At 42.4% G+C, this 21,695-nt stretch overlaps 1 protein-coding gene across 1 annotated transcript in view; it reads left to right on the top strand.

Annotated features, from left to right (window-relative positions):
• LOC146833841 (uncharacterized) overlaps positions 1-21,695 on the top strand; it is a 750,859-nt gene that overhangs the window by 460,067 nt on the left and 269,097 nt on the right. Inside the window, exons 26-27 of the mRNA XM_085599920.1 lie at positions 13,605-13,671; positions 17,945-18,170. Coding sequence (XP_085456046.1) covers positions 13,605-13,671; positions 17,945-18,170 — 293 coding nt within the window. The remainder of the gene's footprint in view (positions 1-13,604; positions 13,672-17,944; positions 18,171-21,695) is intronic.

The following is a 21,695-nucleotide window of genomic DNA, read 5'->3' as shown; positions in this document are numbered from 1 at the left end:
TCAGAGAGGACAAAGGAAGAGAGGTATCAGGGCATGTAGATATCAGCTCAGCATTGAACTTATCCAAGTTCAGTTTAGACCATGCTCTATACCTAGCAGCGTTATGGGGCAGAACTGGTGTAGCAACACTATCTGAGGTTAAGCTGAATTGAATGGCAAAGTGATCCGACCAGACAAGGGGAAGGGGCGGGATACTACAATCAAGCAAAATGTTAGATAGAATAGGGTCAAGTAGTGTCCAGCCGGATGGGTAGGTCCTTGATTACATAAAACTAGATTGATTGCCTCACAGTCAGCAAGAAACATTTTGCTCAAGTTGTTATGAGCATCTTCTAAATGAAGATTAAGATCTCCTACGATGATGAAATTTGCAGCCTTCAAAACATAAGGAGCTATCCGTTCTGAGAATGAGGAGAGCCAATGGGTAGGTTTATCTGGGGGACGATAAAGAAGAATACCCGATAGAGTCAGGTGAGGTGAAAGTGCTAATTTAAACAACCCGGCTTCACAGTCGGGGAGTTGCAGAGCCTCTAACCGGCATGTATAGGTGTCTTTAAATATGATTGCGATCCCACCACCTGTCCAAGAACTTCGGTCTCTTCTCACTATTACATAGCCAGGCGGAAGAGCACTGGCCACATCCGAACCGGAGCTAGAATGGAGCCAAGTTTCTGTGAGAAATAATGCCTCCGGGTGTGCAGTGATAAAAGATCAAATATATGTTCCTTATTCTTAGGGAGGGACCTACAATTAATACTCCAAGATTACCACCAAAAAGTGCTCAGAATAATGGGGCATGTTAGTGAGTTGCTGGCCAGTGTTGATGTGTGCTCTAAATATTTACAGTATGTAGCAAAGGCAGTGCCAGTGATGTAGGTTTGATCCATGGCAGAGTGCAACGGGATGAAAACTTTACAGCCCCAGGGCATGTTGGGGCTTGTCTATATACATGAAGTTACAGGCAAGTCCAAGCCACAGCTGCAGATGGTAAGTACTGCAGAGGTGGCAAACCTCCTGTTGACCATGCTACTCAACCACCTTCAATTATTATTATTAGGAGCTGGAGTCAGACTGATAAAAAGGTGAGTCACACTAAAGAGCTGGATGACGAACACAATCCTTTGGCCGCACAGACCAGAGAGCCTGTCTGGAAATGCTAGAGGTTTGCTGCATATCAGTCCCTGGCTGAAGTGGCACCTTCCAGTATCATGAGGAATAAAAATCCTCAAGAAAGAAGTCTTTCTTGGATTGATGGACCCTTAATAGTTCCCAGGATGTAAGGAGATCATCAATGACAGCTGTGCCATTGTCAGTACAGAAAAGACCCTTCTCTCCTGCTCCATCCCCTGGGTGGCTAGCCATTCCTCCTTCAAGAAACCACATCCAGTAGGACGTCTTTACATACTAGGGAAGTCCCAACTATATGCAGTTCATCAAATTTATTACAGTCTCTCTGTGCCAATATCATCAACAGAAAGCTGGCTAGATATTATGATCAGTAGACACAGAAGATACAGACTTAGTAGAAAGACCAGTTATATCTGCAGAGGTGAACAGTGGCAGCTGCTACACTGAAGATTGATGATAAGCCAGTCACTATACAAGATCCCTACGAACCAGTCACAGCAAGTAGGGCCTCAGCCCAGAGTAGCATTACATTTTCTTTTCTATTGGCTGGGGAAGCAATATGAGTTGTAACCACCCCCACCTCTTTCCCAGTGACAGAAAGGGAGTGCCCTAGGTCTCATCCCTTGCTTTGTTCAACGGTTCTATACTCTCATTTAATCTTTGCAGGTATATGAACTCTCTCTTTTTGGAAAATGGCACATCAGGGAATTTTGCGGCTTTTCCTCTCCTGCCAGTCTCAAGGGCCAGGATTTTAGTTTCTTGTGTCACCCCTACATTCAAGTGCTTTAACATGTGTCACCCAAGAACATGGCGTGTTATTTTTTTAATCACCCCACTTTGTACAAGAGGCGGGGTGATGTGTATCTCCATTCTCTGTGCCATGACCAAGTCCAGGGGAATATGTTTCCTCATCCCTGCCTTGCCCAAGGGTAGCTGTAAGCCACCACTGTGACCTGTTCAGCATTAGTAACAGGGTGCAGGGGTAGCTCTGAGTTATCCTATTCCTTCATGGACAAAATTATTTTTTGGTGTGATGAGGAATGGGGCAGTTCAAAACTACCCTAGTTCCTTACACAATACCAGTCCGGGTGCTGGGGCAGGTTTGAGCTTCCCCGTTCATTGTAGTCCTTCAAAATATATTTTCCCCATTTGGCGGGACATATTTCAGCTGCCTAAACACCATCTTTGCAATTGAGAACATGCGGTGACACAGATCTGAGTTTCCCTGCTCCTCTGCGATGTGGCACAATCTTCTTGCAGTAGTAGGGTATCTAATAGCTCTATCTTCAGCATTTTTCTTGAACAACCACCTGACCCATAGGCAAAGTAAGAAGAATGCCTAATTCTCCTCTGACCTTGGACAAGGCATGGGGAGAAGAGTGCAAATATGCCCCCATTCTTAGGCAGTGCACAGGGTGAGGGACTCTAGTGTCCCCCTATAGGGCCAGGTTGAGAAGTGTAATCAAATTCCCATACACATGTTAAATATAGGCGCAACATCCTCCATGAACATGGTCAATATGAAGGCAAAATCCCACCATACTTGGTAAATGTGTGGTGGATTTAAGAGAAAGACTTCTGTGCCACCCCCATATGCAGGTATGGTGGGAATGAATAACCAAAGCTCCTTGCACTTGGGGGATGCAAGGACCCCAGCCTTTCAAGGCCACCATATATTTGTAATCCCCTCCCCACACTTTCTGTATATTTGAGGGTTGGGTACCAGTGATGGCCATTCTCTCTTTGAGATATAACAAACAGGTATGAGACGCCAGGGATGGATCTACATAGGTGAGAGTGTAAAATGAAACACACCTTGAGGAAACCTAAAAGTATAACATGCATTTTATGCAAAAATAGCCAGTATGCAAGCAAAACAAACAAGAAGGCAAGCAAAACAATAAACAAAACTTGTTGTTTCGACAGACACAAGCTTCTGGACAGAATCTAGTTGGAGCATATAATGCTAAAATCCGAATATCTTTAGCAGACTTTTATTCAGTGAATGGAAAGGTGAGCATGTGATGTAAACTGTTACTTGAACACAACTAACTAATGATTAAATGGTAGGGTCTTCCCATGAGAGAGAATGTGTAAAGTCCTTGAACTCTACATAGAGAAATACAAAAAAGTGCTGACACCACAACTTTCTATAATTTACGCTTCTTGGTGTCAATACTCAAAATGAGGCTTTGCTTACTACACAGGGCACAAAATAGATAGGACAACACAACGAAAATGGCTTCTGGGTCTCAGAGATAGATGTAATGTCCCAACTTTTGGATTTTGGATATCTGGGCACATTTAAAATCACCACCAAAGACCCAGGACTGGAGGGGTTTAGGACTCACTCAGGCTGGGTCCATGTGCGAGTTCAAAATGGTTGGAGCCTTTTCTGTCCATGAGGTTCTGATAAGGAGTCCAGCCAGCTAACCCTTTGAATCACTTTGGTAGTCCTAGGTTCAAGAAGTGGAACAAGGCTCAAACAGCTGGTCAGACCTCTGTGTGTTCAAGGCAGGCTTCAGCAGCAAAGTGCTCCTTCCAAGTGTAGAAAATAATCCTTCTGAAGTGCACAGCTGGCCACAGCAGCAGGTAGTCCTCTGAGAGTTCTTTCACGGGTCCAGAAAGTGAACTGAAGAGTGGGTCTGTGGATCCTATTTTTAAACCTGGTACCATCATTGTAGTAGCAGAACTTTCCCAGAAATTTTCCTCTGAAGTGCTTGGAGTTTCCTTACTCCCCTACCCTGTCTCTAGGCTGGCTGCATGAACAATGCAGTGGTTATAAGTCCTTTATGTGAAGGCAAGGGACAGCCTATTCAGTTGGAAGTGGTGCTGCACCCATCTCTACTAGGGGTGGGCGGAATTTGCGAAATCCACTTTCGCAAATTATCGCGAAAATGTTAAAAATTATCGCAAACACGTGGAAATATCGCGAAGATGCGGAAGATTTTCCCCACATGTTCGCGAGATTTTCTGCATGGTTGCGGCTCGCCAACTTACCCATGCGGTTGCTCGCGGGCGCGGCCATCTTGTTTTCAGTTGTCTCGCGGTGCATGATCGCGAGAAGAAAGACGTGATCGCGCGACGCATGACGTCACTGCGGGCGCGAACTCTCGCGAGACAGCGCAAATGGATAAAAACAATACAACATCTCATGGAGAACGTGACCGGATCAAGAAAACTTGTTGGCGAACGCAGGAATTCAGGTAAGGCGATCGCGCACGCGCGAGAATGTATTATTTTACAGCGCGAGCAAGAACCAAATTATCGCAAAGCTGCGGAATGCGGAAATTTTGACATTTTCGCGCTTTCCGCGGAACGCGAAAATGTCAAATTATCGCAATTTCCGCGAACGGAACGAAATTTTAGCCCAGGCCTAATCTCTACCCCCCCATCCTACCAGTGATGGCCCATCCACCCACACCTAATCCCTCTATTGAGTGACTGTTTGGGAGGAATATACAAAATGTCCAACAGCCAGCTACACCCACTCATGTGACCCAGGAACGGGCTGCAGGCACACAATAGTTAGGACAGGAAAATGCCAACATTCTACAAATGGCTTGGATATCATTGTGTTTGTTAATCATTGGATAGGTACAGCCTTGTATTAGCGCAGGCATTCACCTTATGGTTTGGGTCTTATTGTGTTAGTTAATCATTGTTTCCCATTATGTTAGTACCTTATTTTGCTGTAGGATGATGCGACCCTTTCTATTCCTCTCCAGTTCATTTTTCACATTGGTTTATGTTTATGTTTATGTTTTCAGCATGAGTCGTGTTGAATTCATGATTTACCACTTTTTGTTTGATTTAATATCTTCACCCTGTATGCACTGTTTTTTTCGTCGGGTTAACTTTATTAATTTGTTCATCGAACACAACAGTTTACGTTTAGTCCCATCTCTATAGCCACTACGCACGTTAGGTACGTCATAACCAGCACACAGATTCACTCGCTTGGTGCGTTCTTCGCGTCTGGGCCCACAGTTTCTGGGCATCATGACAGTACGATCTTGCGACCTGGTAAGGCATGAGCAACCCTTTGTAAAATAAGTTAATTTCTTGTACGATGTCCCACGTTGTCCCCGTTCTTGATGATTTTTTTGTATTACAGCTGAGGGGTTTTTATACCGTGTTGTTAGATGACGCTTATCATTAGAGGTACGCTGACTTGTCGTGCTTACTAGTACTTCACTATTCACTATACCATTGCATGTTCGTGAGTTGGTCTTGATGTACTTGGGCAGCGCTTTTTGTTCAAGCATGTTACGTCACGTAGGTTACTTTTGTTTACAAACCTTGATACCGCATTTATATCAGCTCCTTTTTTGTGCATTTTACTTCACTTTTTTTTTTGTACTTTGGCTATCTTTGGTTATTCTTCTATGGTTTGTCAGCCTGTCAACATCAAGTACATTTACCTTGCCCTCCAATGAGCTTTCTTATTCTTCACTCATCTTTGATACTGTATGATTCATTAGCAGTTACTGTTTTTTTTTACTTAGAATGTTAATTTTTATAGATTTCCCTGACGAAGGGCTAGTGAAAAAGCCTGAAATGCATTGGGAGAAATCACTTTGCTGATCATCTTGCTGACATTTGGGCATTTTTTCGAGTTTCCTTCATGATCTTGATTTAATCTGCAACTTACTGAAATAAAAGCAGGTTGAACAATTCTGCACACTTGATCAATTTCTGAAAGACTGGATACAGTGATTCATCCGTGGTTTACATAGTTTAAGAACTGTTTTCACTTGTAACTATTTGTACATTTGGCACGTTAAGTTTATGTCCACTTATTTTTAAGTGACTTGTACGTAGTGCACTTACTATTCTCGGATACACATCTGGGTTTGATAGTTAACATTCTAAAAGTGGCATTTTCAAAATTGTACCTTAAAAATGCGATTCTCTAATAACATGACAAGAGAATCTGGATTTCATTAAAGACACAGAGGCTAACATTATGCCTATTTCTTTTAATGCTAACTCAAAGCAGTCACTTAGAAGCAATACATCATAAAGAGAAAAAGATCTAGAATAGAATCTTCCAAATGTACAATAGCCATGCACATAGGATAGGCTGCCTTTTTTAAATGCGAGGTAATAAGGTAAGTCTTTGTCTATATAACATTTTCTTTATTTTTCTTTTTTCTTCTCTTTGTTTTTTGTGTGCATTCCAAACAGATAGAAATAATGAAGGTTGAATGAAGAGGACACAGAGTTAATTCTTTCTGAACATCTTCCTTGCGGAAACAGCAGTATAGATGAACCAGTTATGTGGATTTATCTAAAATAAGAAAGAGTATAAATGCTCTGTTGTCATGTAACTGAGGTATAATATCAAAGCGGACAAGTTATATGACATTTTTAACAATATGTTGAAAAATGGTTGTATGAAACTTTCAACAATACATTGAATAAAGGTTGTATGAAATTTTCAACAATACATTGAATAAAGGTTGTATCATAAATTAAGTAATTTATTTATCCACCCACTGGAGGGGGAGTGTGGGATAATGTTAGCCTCCGTGTCTTTAATGAAAACCAGATTCTCTTGTTATGTTATTAGGAGAATTGCAATTTCATTACAAGACCGGAGGCTACCATTATGCATGCTGATAGTTTGGTAACAATACATCTGACATATGTTTAATAGGTTTACAATACTGTTTAGAAAAAGTGTTAGAATTTGATTTAGGTTCAGGTGGTCTCCTTAGTTTGACACTTTTCATAACTCTGCATATTATGCCATTTTTCCTTATGGTCTTACAATTTATTAGAACGTGGCCTGCCTAAATAGCTGATCTGTAGCAATTAATTGATCTGTAAGTAATTCATCACTCATATTCAACTAAAAAGTTTGATACATGTATGATAGAAGCCTCACGAAATCCAGGGTCTTCTCCAGGCATCAGCGTACCCAAGTTCTCCAGATGCCATTGAATCTATAGTGGGTTCCAGGAGCTCATGACTCTCGGAGGAGTATAGTAGCTTGTCTCGAAAGGTCTATGATCTCATTAGATCTCTTGACATTTTCCAAGGAAGAAAGTTCAAAGTCCCTGTCTGGACTAGGGGATGTTCCCTTCTGTCTAGGTCTCTTAAAATGCCTTCTGCAGCTGGTAGTATGAAGGGTATTTCGCAGGCTAATTCCAAGCTCATCGGAAACCACGCCTGGGAGTGCCAGTAAGGGGTTATTAGTACTAAGGAGCATTGTTCTTGTTTCACTTTCTGAAGGACTCTCTAGATCATTGCAAATGGGGGAAATGTGTATGTTTGAACTCCTTTCCATGGTTGGAGAAAGGCTGAAATATTTCTGCAATTGGAATGTCAGTCTGCTTGCAAAAAGATCTACTTCCAGAGGGCCCCAGAACTGATTTAAAGTTCTGAAGGCTTTCACATTAAATTTCCAGTCACTGTGGTTTTGGAGGAACTTCGAATTACAGTCTGCAGTGATGTTGCCTTTTCCCTGTAAGTATTATTCTTTTAGAGCTATCTTGTGTTCTAGACAGAACATCCAGAGTTTTTTGGCTAGCTTCGATAGGTCTGAGGAATTTGTACCCCCAAAGCGATTTATGTATGCCACAGCCGATACATTGTCCATTATTAGAATAACCGATCTGCCTTGTAGGGAATGTTTGAAGCTCATTAGAGCATTAAGGCCAGTAGTTAATTCTAGGTAGTTTATGTGGTGTGAGCTCTCTGTATAGGACCATAGACCTCCCTGTAAACATGCTCCCCAGCCATGAAGGCTTGCATCTGACTCTAGAATGAATTCTGGGGAGTTTCCGAAAATGGATTTGCCGTTCCAATCATCTAGATTCTTTAACCACCAGTTCAGTTCTGATTTGGCCTCGTGGTCTAGGGTTACTTTGTCTCCGTACCATAGTCCAGCACAGAGAGCTTTTATCCTTCACTGTTCGAAGGGCTCGATAATGTAAAGGTCCCGGAAGATAGCTTGGATAGAGGAAGATAGGAGGCCCAGAAGTCTGGCTAGTTTTCTTAGGGACAAGAGGTCTCGCTTTAATACAAGTCGTATTTCTTTGCGTATTTTCGTGATTTTCTTCTTGGGTTGTAGCAAAAGCGATTTTACTGGGTCTACTGTGAATCCCAAGAATTCCACAGATTTTGTGGGAGTCATGATAGATTTTTCTTTGTTTATTATGAAGCCAAGGCTCTCTAAGAGATTTACAGCTGTATTCAGGTCTTGAAGAATCTGAGAGTGGTGCTGGGACATAATGAGAATGTCACCAGGGAGCAGAGGATAGCCCAAAGAGGAGAGCTTGGAATTGGAACAGACAACAGTTCCATGTGATTTGGAGGTATGGTTGGAACTCTGGGGATTGTGAAGTAGGCATCTTTCAAGTCCAACTTCACTAGCCAGTCCTTTTCTAGAAGCATGTCTCTAAGGAAGTGGATAGCCTTTATGTTCAAGTGTCTGTGGATTAGAGATTTATTCAATTGTCTCAGGTTTATGACTGGTCTCCAACCCTTGTCTTTTTTTCTCTACCAGAAAGAGTGCTTACGAATTTTATACGATCCCATGGAACTTCTATATTTGCTCCTTTCTCTATCATGGACATTACCTCTTCCTCTACTATTTTCAGTTGTTCTGTGGCCAGTACTAGGTTTCTTGGGGGTGAGGATTGTCTGGGTGTTTTTGAAAAATCTATTTTGAAGCCTTGAATGGCTTCTAAAGGGGTCTTGTGTAATTGTTTTCCAAGTCTTTAAAAAGAATCTGAGTCGACCTCCCACCTTTCCCAGGAAAAAAAGAGGAATGAGGGTTGTTGGTACTCATTCTGGAAATTACTGGAGCCTTGTCCGTGCCCTCTGAATCCTCTAGAGTGGTAGTCTCTTCCTCTCTGGGGTAGATTGGTGGGGTGATATTCGCTTGGTAATGTGAACCAAAGCATTGTTGTCTGTAGTAGGGCCCTTGGTAGGCATGGCCAGTAGAGCGGCCCCTTCTGTCGGCCCTGTCAAAAACACTAGGGTTACATAATCAACTCATGCTGTTCTGAGCCTTGTCTAGGGCTGTGAAGGTTGCAACATATTTGCCTAAGGTCTTGATTGTGTCCTCTCCGAATAGGAGTTCTTTGGGTTTGCTGAGTGTTCTTGGTCAGCCATGTTGCTCAGCTTAGTGTTGAGCTTGGTAAGGACTACTCTTCGTCGCTCAGCATTTATCCCTGCATTAGCGTTCCCTAATAGGATCAGGGTTTTCTGACTCCATCCTCTTAGTAGTCTAACGGTGTACCGTTAATGTGGCTGTCTTCCGCCATATCAATTATTCTAGTCAGCAGGCCTAAAATGTAAAGCATGCGATCCTGGCAGGCCATCAGTTACCTTTCCATGCCCTTTCTCTACCCAGTTTGAATAGGAATTTGATTCTGGGTCAAGGTTGGGTATCAGGCATACCTTTTCTGGAACCACTGGTCTGGGACATTCTGCCCTTAGGATATTTTGTGTTTCTCTTTCTAGGGGATTTTTAATCTAACTTTTTATGAATTTGGTTAAGTGATCTTGGGGCCACCATTCTGAGCTCCTCGGGTGTCTGATATTATGTGGAGAGAACATCTCCTTACCCAGTGGGTTGGCTATAATTTCTTTAGAGGAAGAAGGGACGTCTTCTTCTGATCAGAGAATCTCAAAGTCTAGATCATCCTGGTCTAGGTCAAGGATGTATTCATCCGGCAGGTTCATGATTTGGTCCCCCTGTGGTTAAATTTCAGGATGTTGTGTATTATGACGAGCACTTAGATAATGTGTGCCACTTTGGACACCTTAATAGGTTGTGTCGTAGACCTCCCCAATTATTTGAGGTGCTTAGATCTCCCAATGTGCTCATGGGGCTTGTTCTTTCAATGTTGTTGTTCTTCTTTAATTTTGTGCCCCCTTTTTTATTATATTCCCTGTTTTGGCCTTTCTGGGTTTTCAATAGTGCCATCTTCTTCCTCAATTAAGGGTCTTTTGGTTGACATGACCTGGTTGAGTGTTTTGCGCATGTCTCAAGCTCATCTGATTCTACAGCAGACATGTTAGATTTTACACTCCTTTATGAGTTGTAGTACTTAGTAATATATATAGATGGGTTAGAAGCAGGCAACCTGACCGATTAGTAAGGTTCAGAGGCGCTCATGTAAATTAAGGCTTTGTTAGAGGAGCTTATGTAAATTAACTCTTTGTTTCATCAGGTCTTTCAGTTTTTTTCTCCTTTACTGTAAAGTGTGGTTTTTGGTGTAAAAATAGCTTTTGGGTACTTGTGGTCGTAGTCAGCAGCTGATCACGGGAGCGTCCAACTGCCAGACTTCCTGACATCCGATATGCTCGCGAGCGATCAGCTGTTGATTTACTGCATTGCCCAGGCATCCCCTCAACTACAGGGGGCTGCCCGGGAAACAATTTTATTAGCACCCAGGGGTATTTATGTTATGGAGGCATTGCCTGGGACACTTTCGTATAGTGACCACTTTACCACTGGATTCAAGATAACCTGGCTGATGAGGGTTATGAACCCGAAACCGGTCTCAGGATGCTTGTTTCCGGTCCAGGGAAGACATGCCTTGGCAGTTCGAGCAGGACTGTTCCCATGAGGCACAGAGTCAGACTGATTTGCATATGGCCATGTCTGAACTGGGGTGGCGGAGTGAGCTAAAGAATGATGATGGATTAAACTCAGATCAGTTGACTGGGGGTAAGTGCTTGCAATGTTCAACACTCTGTCCATCATCCTGTTTGGTTTTGCTTTGTTCGCCCTAAGTTGGCAGGGTATGCCCAGACGAGGGTCCCTCGCTCACTTTGCCACTGGATTCAAGAAAGCCAGGCTGATGAGGGTTATGAACCCGAAACCAGTCCCAGGATGCCTGTTTCCGGTCCAGGGAAGACATGCCTTGGCAGTTTGAGCTGGACTGTTCCCATGAGGCACAGGGTCAGACTGATTTGCATATGGCCATGTCTGAACTGGGGTGGCGGAGTGAGCTAAAGAATGATGATGGATTAAACCCAGATCAGTTGACTGGGGGTGAGTGCTTGCAATGTTCAACACTCCGTCCATCATCCTGTTTGGTTTTGCTTTGTTTGCCCTAAGTTGGCAGGGTATGCCCAGACGTTGGTCCCTTGCTCACTTTTCCACTGGATTCAAAATAGCCTGGCTGATGAGGGTTATGAACCCGAAACCGGTCCCAGCATGCTTGTTTCCGGTCCAGGGAAGAAATGGCTTGGCAGTTCGAGCTGGACTGTTCCCATGAGGCACAGGGTCAGACTGATTTGCATATGGCCATGTCTGTACTGGGGTGCGGGAGTGAGCTAAAGAATGATGATGGATTAAACCCAGGTCAGTTGACTGGGGGTGAGTGCTTGCAATGTTCAACACTCCGTCCATCATCCTGTTTGGTTTTGCTTTATTCAGAAAGGTATACAAATTAATTTGAAAAGGGCACAAGTCTATTCAAATAGGTATACAAATTAGGTTGAGAAACCTACATACACATGTAGTTGCCCATTCTAGAAGATACAGGTCATACATGAAAACGAAGAGAAAATGTACTTTTCTGCCTGGGGCCCTATTTAAAAGAGGCAGCCTATCCTCTGTGCATGGCTATTGTACATCTGGGAGACTCTATTCTATATCTATTTCACTTTATGATGTATTGCTTCTAAGTGGCTGCTTGTAGTTAGCATTAAAAGAAATATGCATAATGGTAGCCTCTGGTCTTGTAATAAAATCTACATTCTCTGTTCATCTGACTTGATCATTAAAGAAGATTTTAAATTACAACTTCTCAGACACCAGATTTGAAAGCTGTACTTGTTCCCAATCAAAGGTTAGCACTTATTAAATGTAAAAAGGCATCCAATGTTATCCTATGGGAGAGATAGGCCACACTATAGCGAAAAGTGAAGTGTTGCAGTTTTTTTAACTACTAAGACATGTAAAATGTAAAAGTACATGTATAACCTTTTCATTACAATGCACTCTGCCAGATGGTCTACATACAGCCTACCTTAGTGGTGACTTATTTGTAATAAAAGGGAAGTTTATGGCTTGGCAAGCCGGTCATATTGCCAAGTCGAATTGGCAGTTCAAAACTGCATGCAGGCTGTAATAGCTGGCCTGGGACATGTTTTAAGTGGCTACTTGAGTGGCTGGAAAAATAAGTGCTGGAGGCCCACTATTATCATTTAATTTACAGGCCCAATTACATGCATTGTGCATTTCTACATGAACCACCCTGCATCAGAAATGGCCATTTCCATTGGTCGCTAAGATTTCTTCTATCCATTGCTCATTGAGGCTACTGCATGCACAACTGCGTATTTTACAATCTTGCACTATGTCCATCCGTTCAAACTCTCTTGCAGTCCAGACTGTTTGCTATCAAATTTGGACACTTGGATAACTAACCCAAGAATGTAGTATATTCCTCCATCTGACTCAAAATTTGTATTCTTTTAAATGTTTTACTGTTTTATCTTCTTAACTGTAATTGTATTTAAATGCTTGCACTTTTATGCAAAACTTTGATTGCTCAAATTGCCAAAATAAAGTTTGATATGATAGAACCCAAATGTAAAAGATGAACATAAACAGTCCCAAGGTCCTAAATAAGATGTAGGAGGACCCAGCATAAAAAAATAGTCTGTGAGGTTTTATGTCAGCAAATCATTGTCAGAAATATTGTTTGACATAAATATTGTGTCCTAATAGCATTTGAAAAAAAGGCATACCATTGAAACCGCAATAGTGACAGGTAAGTAAGTATAGAATTTTTAGGCCTTACTCCACATATTTGTAACTTGGCGGTATATATATCGTCAAGTTACGTAGATGTGAAGTTAGAAATAGTAAATGTATTCTTCCCTACACACAGGTACCTTTTGATATTTTGTCCCTCGATATTCTATCCATAATATTCTTGTATGTCGATATTCTGGGGATCGATAATCAGTAGTATAATCACATTCTGGTACGACACCCCTTATGATGATAAAGGAGACAGTAGGATAGTAATTGAATACTGTCTGTCTTATGTAACTTGTGGTGGACAGTGTTTCACTCTTGATAACGGAGAAGCTTATACCCCTGTGCATAAGTTCTAACCACCCTGGAAACAATTGTGTCTTTATAGCTTGTTTTCACTTCGAAGTATACCATCTATGGCGAGCGCATAAAGTAAAAGTATAGGCTGGAAAAAACATGGTCCAGAAACACACTATGTAGCAACCCAGATAAAAACTAAGATTGATTAATTGAAACAAGTAAAAGTAAAATGCATCTCAAAGGTTCTTGGATAGTATTACATCAGTTACATTTGTGAGTCAGAGTACCTTACCCATTGAACATGGTATAAAGTTATAAAGTTCTGCAGAGCGCACAATGTTAATTGATTCTGATGACCTCTCTCTCTCTCTCTCTCTCTCTCTCTCTCTCTCTCTCTGCCTCGCCTTCTTTCTCTCTCTCTCACACTGTCTCATTCTAGAGTTAGTTGCCCAGAAGGATGCCAGAGTCATGAAGCTGTGGTGTGGGGGACTGACATCTACACAGATGTAAGATCATGATAGAGCAGAATTTGTACAGTTTGCATCCACTCTCTGTGTTGATCCTTTAGTTGTAGAAGCAAGATACATATGGAGAAACTATGGCACATGTGGGGTTGGTAATCTTAACAAACAACAATAACGCAGATGGTGATAACATGGGGGTCAGATATACACACTGATGTAAACTCACCACTTGGCATAATTCTTTTTGCCGTCCTAGAGTGCCAGTGTTAACTTGTTTTATGTAAAAACAGGGGGAGTAAAAAGTTATGTTAAATTTAGTGGCTAAAGTTTTTTTTCTCCCAGGATTGGATTCTCTATTTGCCATGATTGGGTATCTTCTTGTTTTTTGATGTTTGCCTTATTTACAGGAACGACACGTGAGTAAAAGGCTTAATGATGAAGGTGTAGGCCAGGGGTAGAGCTGGGTCTGAGATCACATGAAGTTCTCCCATTGCTTTGATTTGTGTAGGTCATCTTCTTGTGTTTAAGTGTCTGTGTGAACACAGAGTAGGATATACTTACCCTTTTATGCCTACAATGGTGATTGTCATTTTATTTTTTGAAAGCTCAGTTTGGTACGTCAGACATATCAACGAAGGATAGAAAGCAGTAAATCGCTAGTATGTTGATCATGATGAATTAGTCCAAATATGCCAGCTGACCGCAATGACTGCTTCTTCCTATCCATTATTTGGGGAAGTATATTTTCCCTAGTCTTAGAAGAACTATCTTCCATATATAGGCAATACTCGGATATCCACACTTCAGCTAGTAGAACAATGATCAGATAAAGAATTTGAAAGGAGAAGGAAACAAAGCAGGACTTAAGAGGAAATAGAGAGCCACACCCTAACCTGTATTTCAAGCAAGTTTAAGGTCCTAGAAACTAGAACGTGCTTCCTTTGAAAATCGGACTGAGTCCTTGGCTCATGGGTTTCAAGGAAAAGTTAAAGAAGGTACACTCTAAAGTTTGGTGGTAGCTTAAAAGAGGGTCCAGAGATCCCTAGCTAAAGTGCTCTGCAACATTCAATCACCCACACAACCACCACTAAATTTCAGGGAAACCAGTCAGAAGGCTGAACCGCTGCATTATTTCCAAAGAAGAACTTAACAAGGTGGGTCAGATGAGCTTGATCCATCTAGAGTTTCACAATCAGAGTAGACAGGTCGAAAATTCAAAATTCAAACTAAGGTAACACTAAGAAGAAAGCCACTGTTATGGATCAAGGGCTAGATGCACGACTATTTTTTGCGCTTGTAAACGGGAAATCAGCCCATTTGTGACCGCAAAATAGGTCTGTCCTATTAAAAAACCCTATTTTGCGGCTCGGTAACCTATTACAACTCGCAAAATAGGGTTTGCGACTCCCTATTAGGAAGGGGGCATGCGATTGCACTTCAATGTCAGATTGTTTTGCTGCCGCAAAACACTCGCAGTTTACCACCCATTTCAAATGTGGACCCCTTCCCCTTTGTGACTGGCATTGAAAATATATTTTAAGAGCAGGCAGTGGTCCCACGGACCACTGCCTACTCTTAAAAAATGAAAGAGTAGCATTTTATTTTTATTTTTTAAATACATACTGTTTTCCTTTAAGGAAAACGGGCTGCCTTAAAAAATAAAAAAAACTGCTCTATTTAAAAATCAGTCACAGACATGGCCGTCTGCTGACCCCAACAGGCCGTCATTCCTGGGAGTGCTCGCCATTCCTAATAGGGTCGCAAATTGCACCTGCCTCGTGAATATTAAGGAGGCAAGCAATTTGCGACCCCATTAGGATTTGCAAACAGTGCCTGAGACACTGTTGTACATTCCTATTTGCTAGTCGCACATTGCGAGTCGCAAAATGACGCAATTTGCGACCCGCAAATTGGTAGGGTCATACATCTGGCACCAAATGTTTTGCTCCAACATCGATCCATTATGAAATACTCTTTTCACAAAAAACATCTGTAAACTGTTCAGTCTCCAAGGCAACTTGTCCCAATATTTTTGACGCCATTGTGATAGTATTTATGCAGGGGTTGCCAATATCAAAGAGGAAGAATGATGATACTTTAAAAATCAAAATTTACAGAAATTCCTGCAAACTTCTGTTCTAAACATCTTTGTAAAACCAAAAGTACGCTACACCCACAATAGTTCAGTATTTTGCTTCTTTTGCTGTTTATTTTTTTAAAGTATTTCTATAGTGCAGGCCTCCCCCCGTGGTTAGCTTTGAATATTTCATTTAAAGTATTTATTATTAGAGTAGCTAACATGGGCTTGGCACATTTTGCCTTTCTCCTTGACTTAGGCCCAAAATGTGGTGCTGGACATGCTTTGCCTGATGCACCTCGAGAAGACTGGGAGACATAGCTCGGTTATGGTTCTGATCTGGTGCTTGTGATATTTGGGTTCGGTCAGGATTCTTTCTGTAGGATGTGGCACGAGAAAGCAATTGCCAGCATTCCATATGATATAAATATTGTGCCAAATATTGTCTACAAAAGATCCCTCCATTGGCACTAATATTAGAAAATCTACACTCAGTGGGTTGATGTTTTGTAAACAATAATTAGGATATGTCGTTTATGTCAGACTGTATTCTTTGTACAATAATCTCATATACAAGCAATGGTGACTGATGCGAAAACAGATATATTACATAGTCACTGTCTGAATATAGTAATTGTAATTGTATTTATATAGCGCTTACTTCCCTTGACGAGGCATTGAACCACTTTTCGGCGAGTAGCATGGTACTCTGGAATCCAAAAAGACTTAGGACCAGATGTAGATAATACATAAATACCGAATTCTTAATACCAAATTTTACCGATTCGGTATTAAGAAGTCTGTATTTCTTATGTAGCTAATGAATCGGTAAAAAATACCGATTCCTTAATATTCCTTATTACCGAATCGGTAATACCGATTCGGTAATAAGGAATACCTACCCATTCCTTCCTATGGGCTTTGAGGCCCATAGGAATGAATGTAAAGCCATTCTGTATTAGCGATTCGGTATTACCGAATCGGTAATACCGGGAGGTATTTCAAGGGTGCACCCTGTTGCACCCTTGAAATGTACCTGTATGCCACATGGCACTTAAAAAAAATTTCAAAAGTGAATTTTTAAAGGAATTCGTTAATTACCACCAACTTGAAGTTGGTGGTAATTAACAAATTCTTAAAGCACATAAGCACTCTTTTATGTGCCTTCTACATTGCATTTACCGTTTCGGTAAAAACAGATTCGGTAAATACCGAATCGGTAAATACCGATTCAGTATTTACCGAATTATCACCTATATTAGGAATGGCTAAATACCGGTCGGTAACCCTGAAATTTACCGAATTTCGGGGTTACCGACAGGTATTTAGCCACCTACATTGGGTCCTTAGAGGTGAATTACTATGAAGAGTAGAAGATAGAGCTACACATGCAAGGAGTAACCAAGGTGGGAGAAGTTACGAACTTCACCTACAAAGTCAGGTGATGTTGGGAATCTCTGCAGCCAGATGTAGTGCCCAGTAATGGTGGTAAATCCAGCTCAAGATGCACGGCATTAGAAACACATCAGGAGGCCAACCTTGAACTGGAGAAAAGGGAGTTCAACTGTTACCACACCTGGGAAACATCTACCTCTAGGCAGAAGCACACCAATGGCTACCTGCTGTCAGTCCTGCTCCATATATCACAGCTGCCAATCAGCGGTAGTCCACATGCTGTCACTCCGGTCATGAGCAGCAGTAGGAATGGTTTGGCAGAAGTGTACAAATGTGCAATAGCTGACACATCTTCTTTTTTTAAATTGCAAGCTTTGCTCTTCGTGAAGATTAACTTTTGAAAAAAGTATGCAAAGTTGCTAAGCAGCAAACCTTGCAAGTTCACAAATAAGCGAGACATCTGGAATTTTGGCAAAGAATTACATCATATATACAAGCAGGTCAGGTTAAAATTGGAGGGGAAGTAGATCGTTAGGAGGATAGAAAAGAAGGAGATCTTGAGACAATAGTGTAAGATCCAGTCTCAGGTGGAGGTCAGAATGAAAGAGGAAAATGCTTGATTCCATGTCTTTTCTATCACTAGATCTGATCTGACTATGATCTTGAGAGCAGATATTGTTGTGATCCAGTGACATTCTGATTGGAGGTTATCCAGCCTAAAGGGCTCAGTAGTTCTCAAACTGATTGTCTAGTATTATTCATACTACTGCCGGTTAGAAGAAATCAGAAGTAAGTCTGACTGATATCACATTTGAATATTTGTTGACCCCCCTTTCTTCTCAGGATTCTTCCATTTGCAGAGCTGCCATTAATGCAGGAAAACTCACAAATGCCGGAGGCTCAGTGACAGTGGAGAAGAGCCCGGGACAAAGTAGCTACCAGCAATCCACAAGGAATGGAATAACAACCCGGAGCTATGGAGCCTGGGTCAGATCCTTTATTTTCTCCTCAGAAATTGCTGTCATCCCTCCCCCAAATGCACCCACCAGCACTTCTAATTCTACCGCAGGTAATACTGAAATGTGTTTTCAAGTTATAATCTGTTGTCTCTTCACATCTACAATATTTTGCCATAGATTGGGGACTGAAACATGTTTATGCAGATCTGCTGCTGGGACTAGTCAGAAGGTGAGACAAATGTGTCTGAACAGATCTGCCTTATGCTTGTTGAAGAAGTTGGGTTATTAGTTGAGAGGGGTAGAAGCCTAAGTGAAATAATAAACACAATCCCTGTCAGGGTGAACCACAAAAGTCACTAATTAAACCTGTGCTTAACTCTCTGGTAGCTTGGCACATAAGAATGTGTAGAGTGTTTATGCAGCTCCAAAACAACAAAGATCCAGTCAGTAGAACCAGAGGTAAGAGTTTTTAAAATTGTAGGTGAACAATAGTGCCAAAAAGCAAAAAAAGGCCACTCGTGGGTATTTGGTCACGCTAGACTGGGTCAAAGTCACCAGTTCAGGCCAACTGTGATGGATTATGGGTGGGATACAGGGACCCAGTTTATTCCGGTGAAGAGTTTCCCTTCTCAAAGTCCAAGTCTGCATGAGGTGGCTCAGCGTTGACGGAGAAAACAAGGAAATTGTTGTCAGCATGAGGAGCAGCCACTGAAGCTTTGTGTTGGCAGGAGATTCTGTTGGTCATTGTTTGCCATGAAAAACAGGTCCCCTTCGGAACTTCACGATGGGGGAGACGAGGTGCCCATTGCTGACACGAGGAACTGATTTGCAGTGGGGAAGAAGCCCAAACCTCTGGATTTTCACCTGTTGCTTGACTTTGGGACTCAAGGAGGATACACTGGTGCCAGCCAAGGGTCCAGGACCTGAGAGGCACCTATGGGGGCCAAGACTCACCCCAAAAGAGGCCAGCAGCAGGGCTCAGTCAGGTCCATTAGGTGCCAGTCAGCTGGGCAGTTGTAGGGCCTTTGGAAGCTTGTTGATTATCTGTAGCTCAAATAGGAGGTCAGGCAACTGACCCTTGGAGTCGTTTTTGGAAATCTTCATTTCAAGGGAAGCAGGTCCAGTCTTCCCTCTTCAGACAGCAGGGCAGTTCTTCTTCTGAATCTTCCACAGGTTCAGGAGTGTTCTGATGAGAGGTTCAGAGGGTGGAACTTTTATACCCAGTGCCAGCCTTTTGATGGTGGCCAATCTCTGATCTACTCCCAAAATAGTTCTGGCAAATACTTCCCTCTTCTCTGGGTTTGGCTCCACTATATCTAGATGAACAAAGGTAGAGACGGGCCTGGTGTCAGGTTACTTTGTTTGTGCTGCAAGTAGGGTTATTTGAAGTGTAAGGTGGGTTGGGCATACCTCCTCCCCAGGTATCCTGTTAGAGAGATCCACTCCCTCTACACCCAGACTCCTTTTGTCCCCATGTCGGGAACAAATACACAACACACCACAGGAAAACAATTCACAGCCATATGGCCATGGATACCGGCAGAAAGACACATTTGATTTAAGCAGAAAAATGCCAACTTTCTTAAAGTTAAGTATTCAAAAACTTGATAGATGGAATGCTTAAATTAATCTCAGCCACTGGTAATTACTCGGGTCGCATCCCAGTCCATCATTATTTTGCGCACTATGTCACCTCAGTTTAGACCCAGCCACATGCAAATCAGTCTTGACCTGCTTCAATGGGAACAGTCCAGCTACTTCCTGAACCACAACACAAACAACCAATGATGGGTTTCACCCTTATCAGGGCTCATTAGGTGGGTATTGCTTGGTTTCAGTGGCACAGAGTACACTGGACCCACACCAGGGCATATCCGTCCCACTTAGAGAATCACATTGAAGTATACAAAGAAAGTGATGGATAGAATGCTTGAGTTAATCTCACCCACTGGTAACTACTCATGCCATGCCTCATTCCAGCCCATCAGTACTTTGCATACCATACCACCTCAGTTTAGACGCAGCAATATGCAATCACTCTTCATCCAATGGGAACACATGCAGTCTGAATGTTCAGTCCACATCCTCCTTGAAATGCAAAAAAGCAATCTATGATGGTTTTGCCCTTATTATGGCACGTCAGCTGGGTATAGCTTGGTTCCAGTAGCACAGTGTGCTTGCTACCCATGACTGGACGTATTCGTCCCACTTATGGCATCACACTGAAGTACACAAAAAATGATGGATGGATTGCTTGAATTATTTTCAGTCACTCGTAATTACCAAGGATTGCAGCCCAGTTCATTGTTATTTTAACCCCACACCATCTCAGTTTGGCCCAGCCATATGCAAATCAATCTTGACCCTGCTCCCATGTGAACTGCCCAACACAACCTGCCATGCAGGTCCTCCCTAAACCGAGACACAAGCAACCCAGGACCGGTTTTGCCCTTATTAGGACTCATAAACCAGGCATAGCTTGGTTCCGGTGGCACAGTGAGAACGCCATCCACATCTGGACTGACCTGTCCTACTTCATGCATAATTCTGAAGTATAGATAAAAGTATTTGTTGGCTTGCGTTCTGGTTCAAGTGGGTGCAATGGGTATGCTCAGGCATGAGTTCCATGCTTACTGTGCCACTAGAACCAAGCTATACCCGACTGATTAGCACTTATCAGGGCTAAGCCAGTCTTGCAGTTCTTGTGTTCCATTTCAAGGAGGACCTGGCCTGGCAGTTTGGGCTGGGCTGTTCTTACTGGTGCAGGGTCAAGACTAATTTGCATATGGCTGGGGCCAAGTTGAGATGGCATGGTGGGTGAAAAACAATGGATTGGAGAGCAGATCCATGACATAGCCAGTGGCTGGGATTAATTCAAGCCTTCCATTCTTCAGCGTGTTGTTGTTGCAGTTGACAGCCTTAGTGCAATGGGAATACCCTGACATGGATCCCATGCTCACTGTGCTACTGGAACTCTAATAAGGGCAAAATCACACTTGGTTTGCTTTTTTTCAGGTTCCTGGCCTGGCATTCTGGTTGGACTGTTCCTATTGGAGCAGGGTCAAGACTGATTTGCACGTGGTAGGGTCCAAACTAAGATGATAAGGTGGGCAAAAAGCAATGGATTTGGAGGAGCCTGAGCAATTGCCAGTGGATGTAATTAATTAAGCATTTTATCTATCTCTTTTTTTTATTGTTGTAGTTGATGCCCTAAGTGTGTTGGGCATGGCCAGACATGTGTACTTTCCTTGCAGTGCCACTGGAACTAAGCTAAACCCAACTAATGAGCCTTAATCAGGGTGAAACCGGTCTAGGGTTGCTTATGTTCTGGTTAAGGGAGGACCTGGTCTGACAGTGTGGAATGGACTTTTCCTATTGGAGCATGGTAAATACTGATTTGCACATAGCTGGGTCCAAGCTGAGGTAGTAAAATGGTCTGTAAAAAACGATGGATTAGGATGCGGCTCGAGTACTTGCAGTGGCTGTAATTAATTCAAGTATTCCACCCATTACTGTGTTGTTATTACAGTTGATGCCTTACGTGGGATGGATATGCCCAGACTTGAGTCCCATGCTCACTGTGTCACTGGAACCAAGCTATACCTGACTGTTGAACTCGCACCAAGGGAAAACTG

The sequence above is a fragment of the Triturus cristatus genome, chromosome 4_2 (genome assembly GCF_964204655.1).
Source record: "Triturus cristatus chromosome 4_2, aTriCri1.1, whole genome shotgun sequence".
Lineage (NCBI taxonomy): Eukaryota > Metazoa > Chordata > Amphibia > Caudata > Salamandridae > Triturus > Triturus cristatus.
This window is presented reverse-complemented; position numbering and strand designations above follow the sequence as displayed.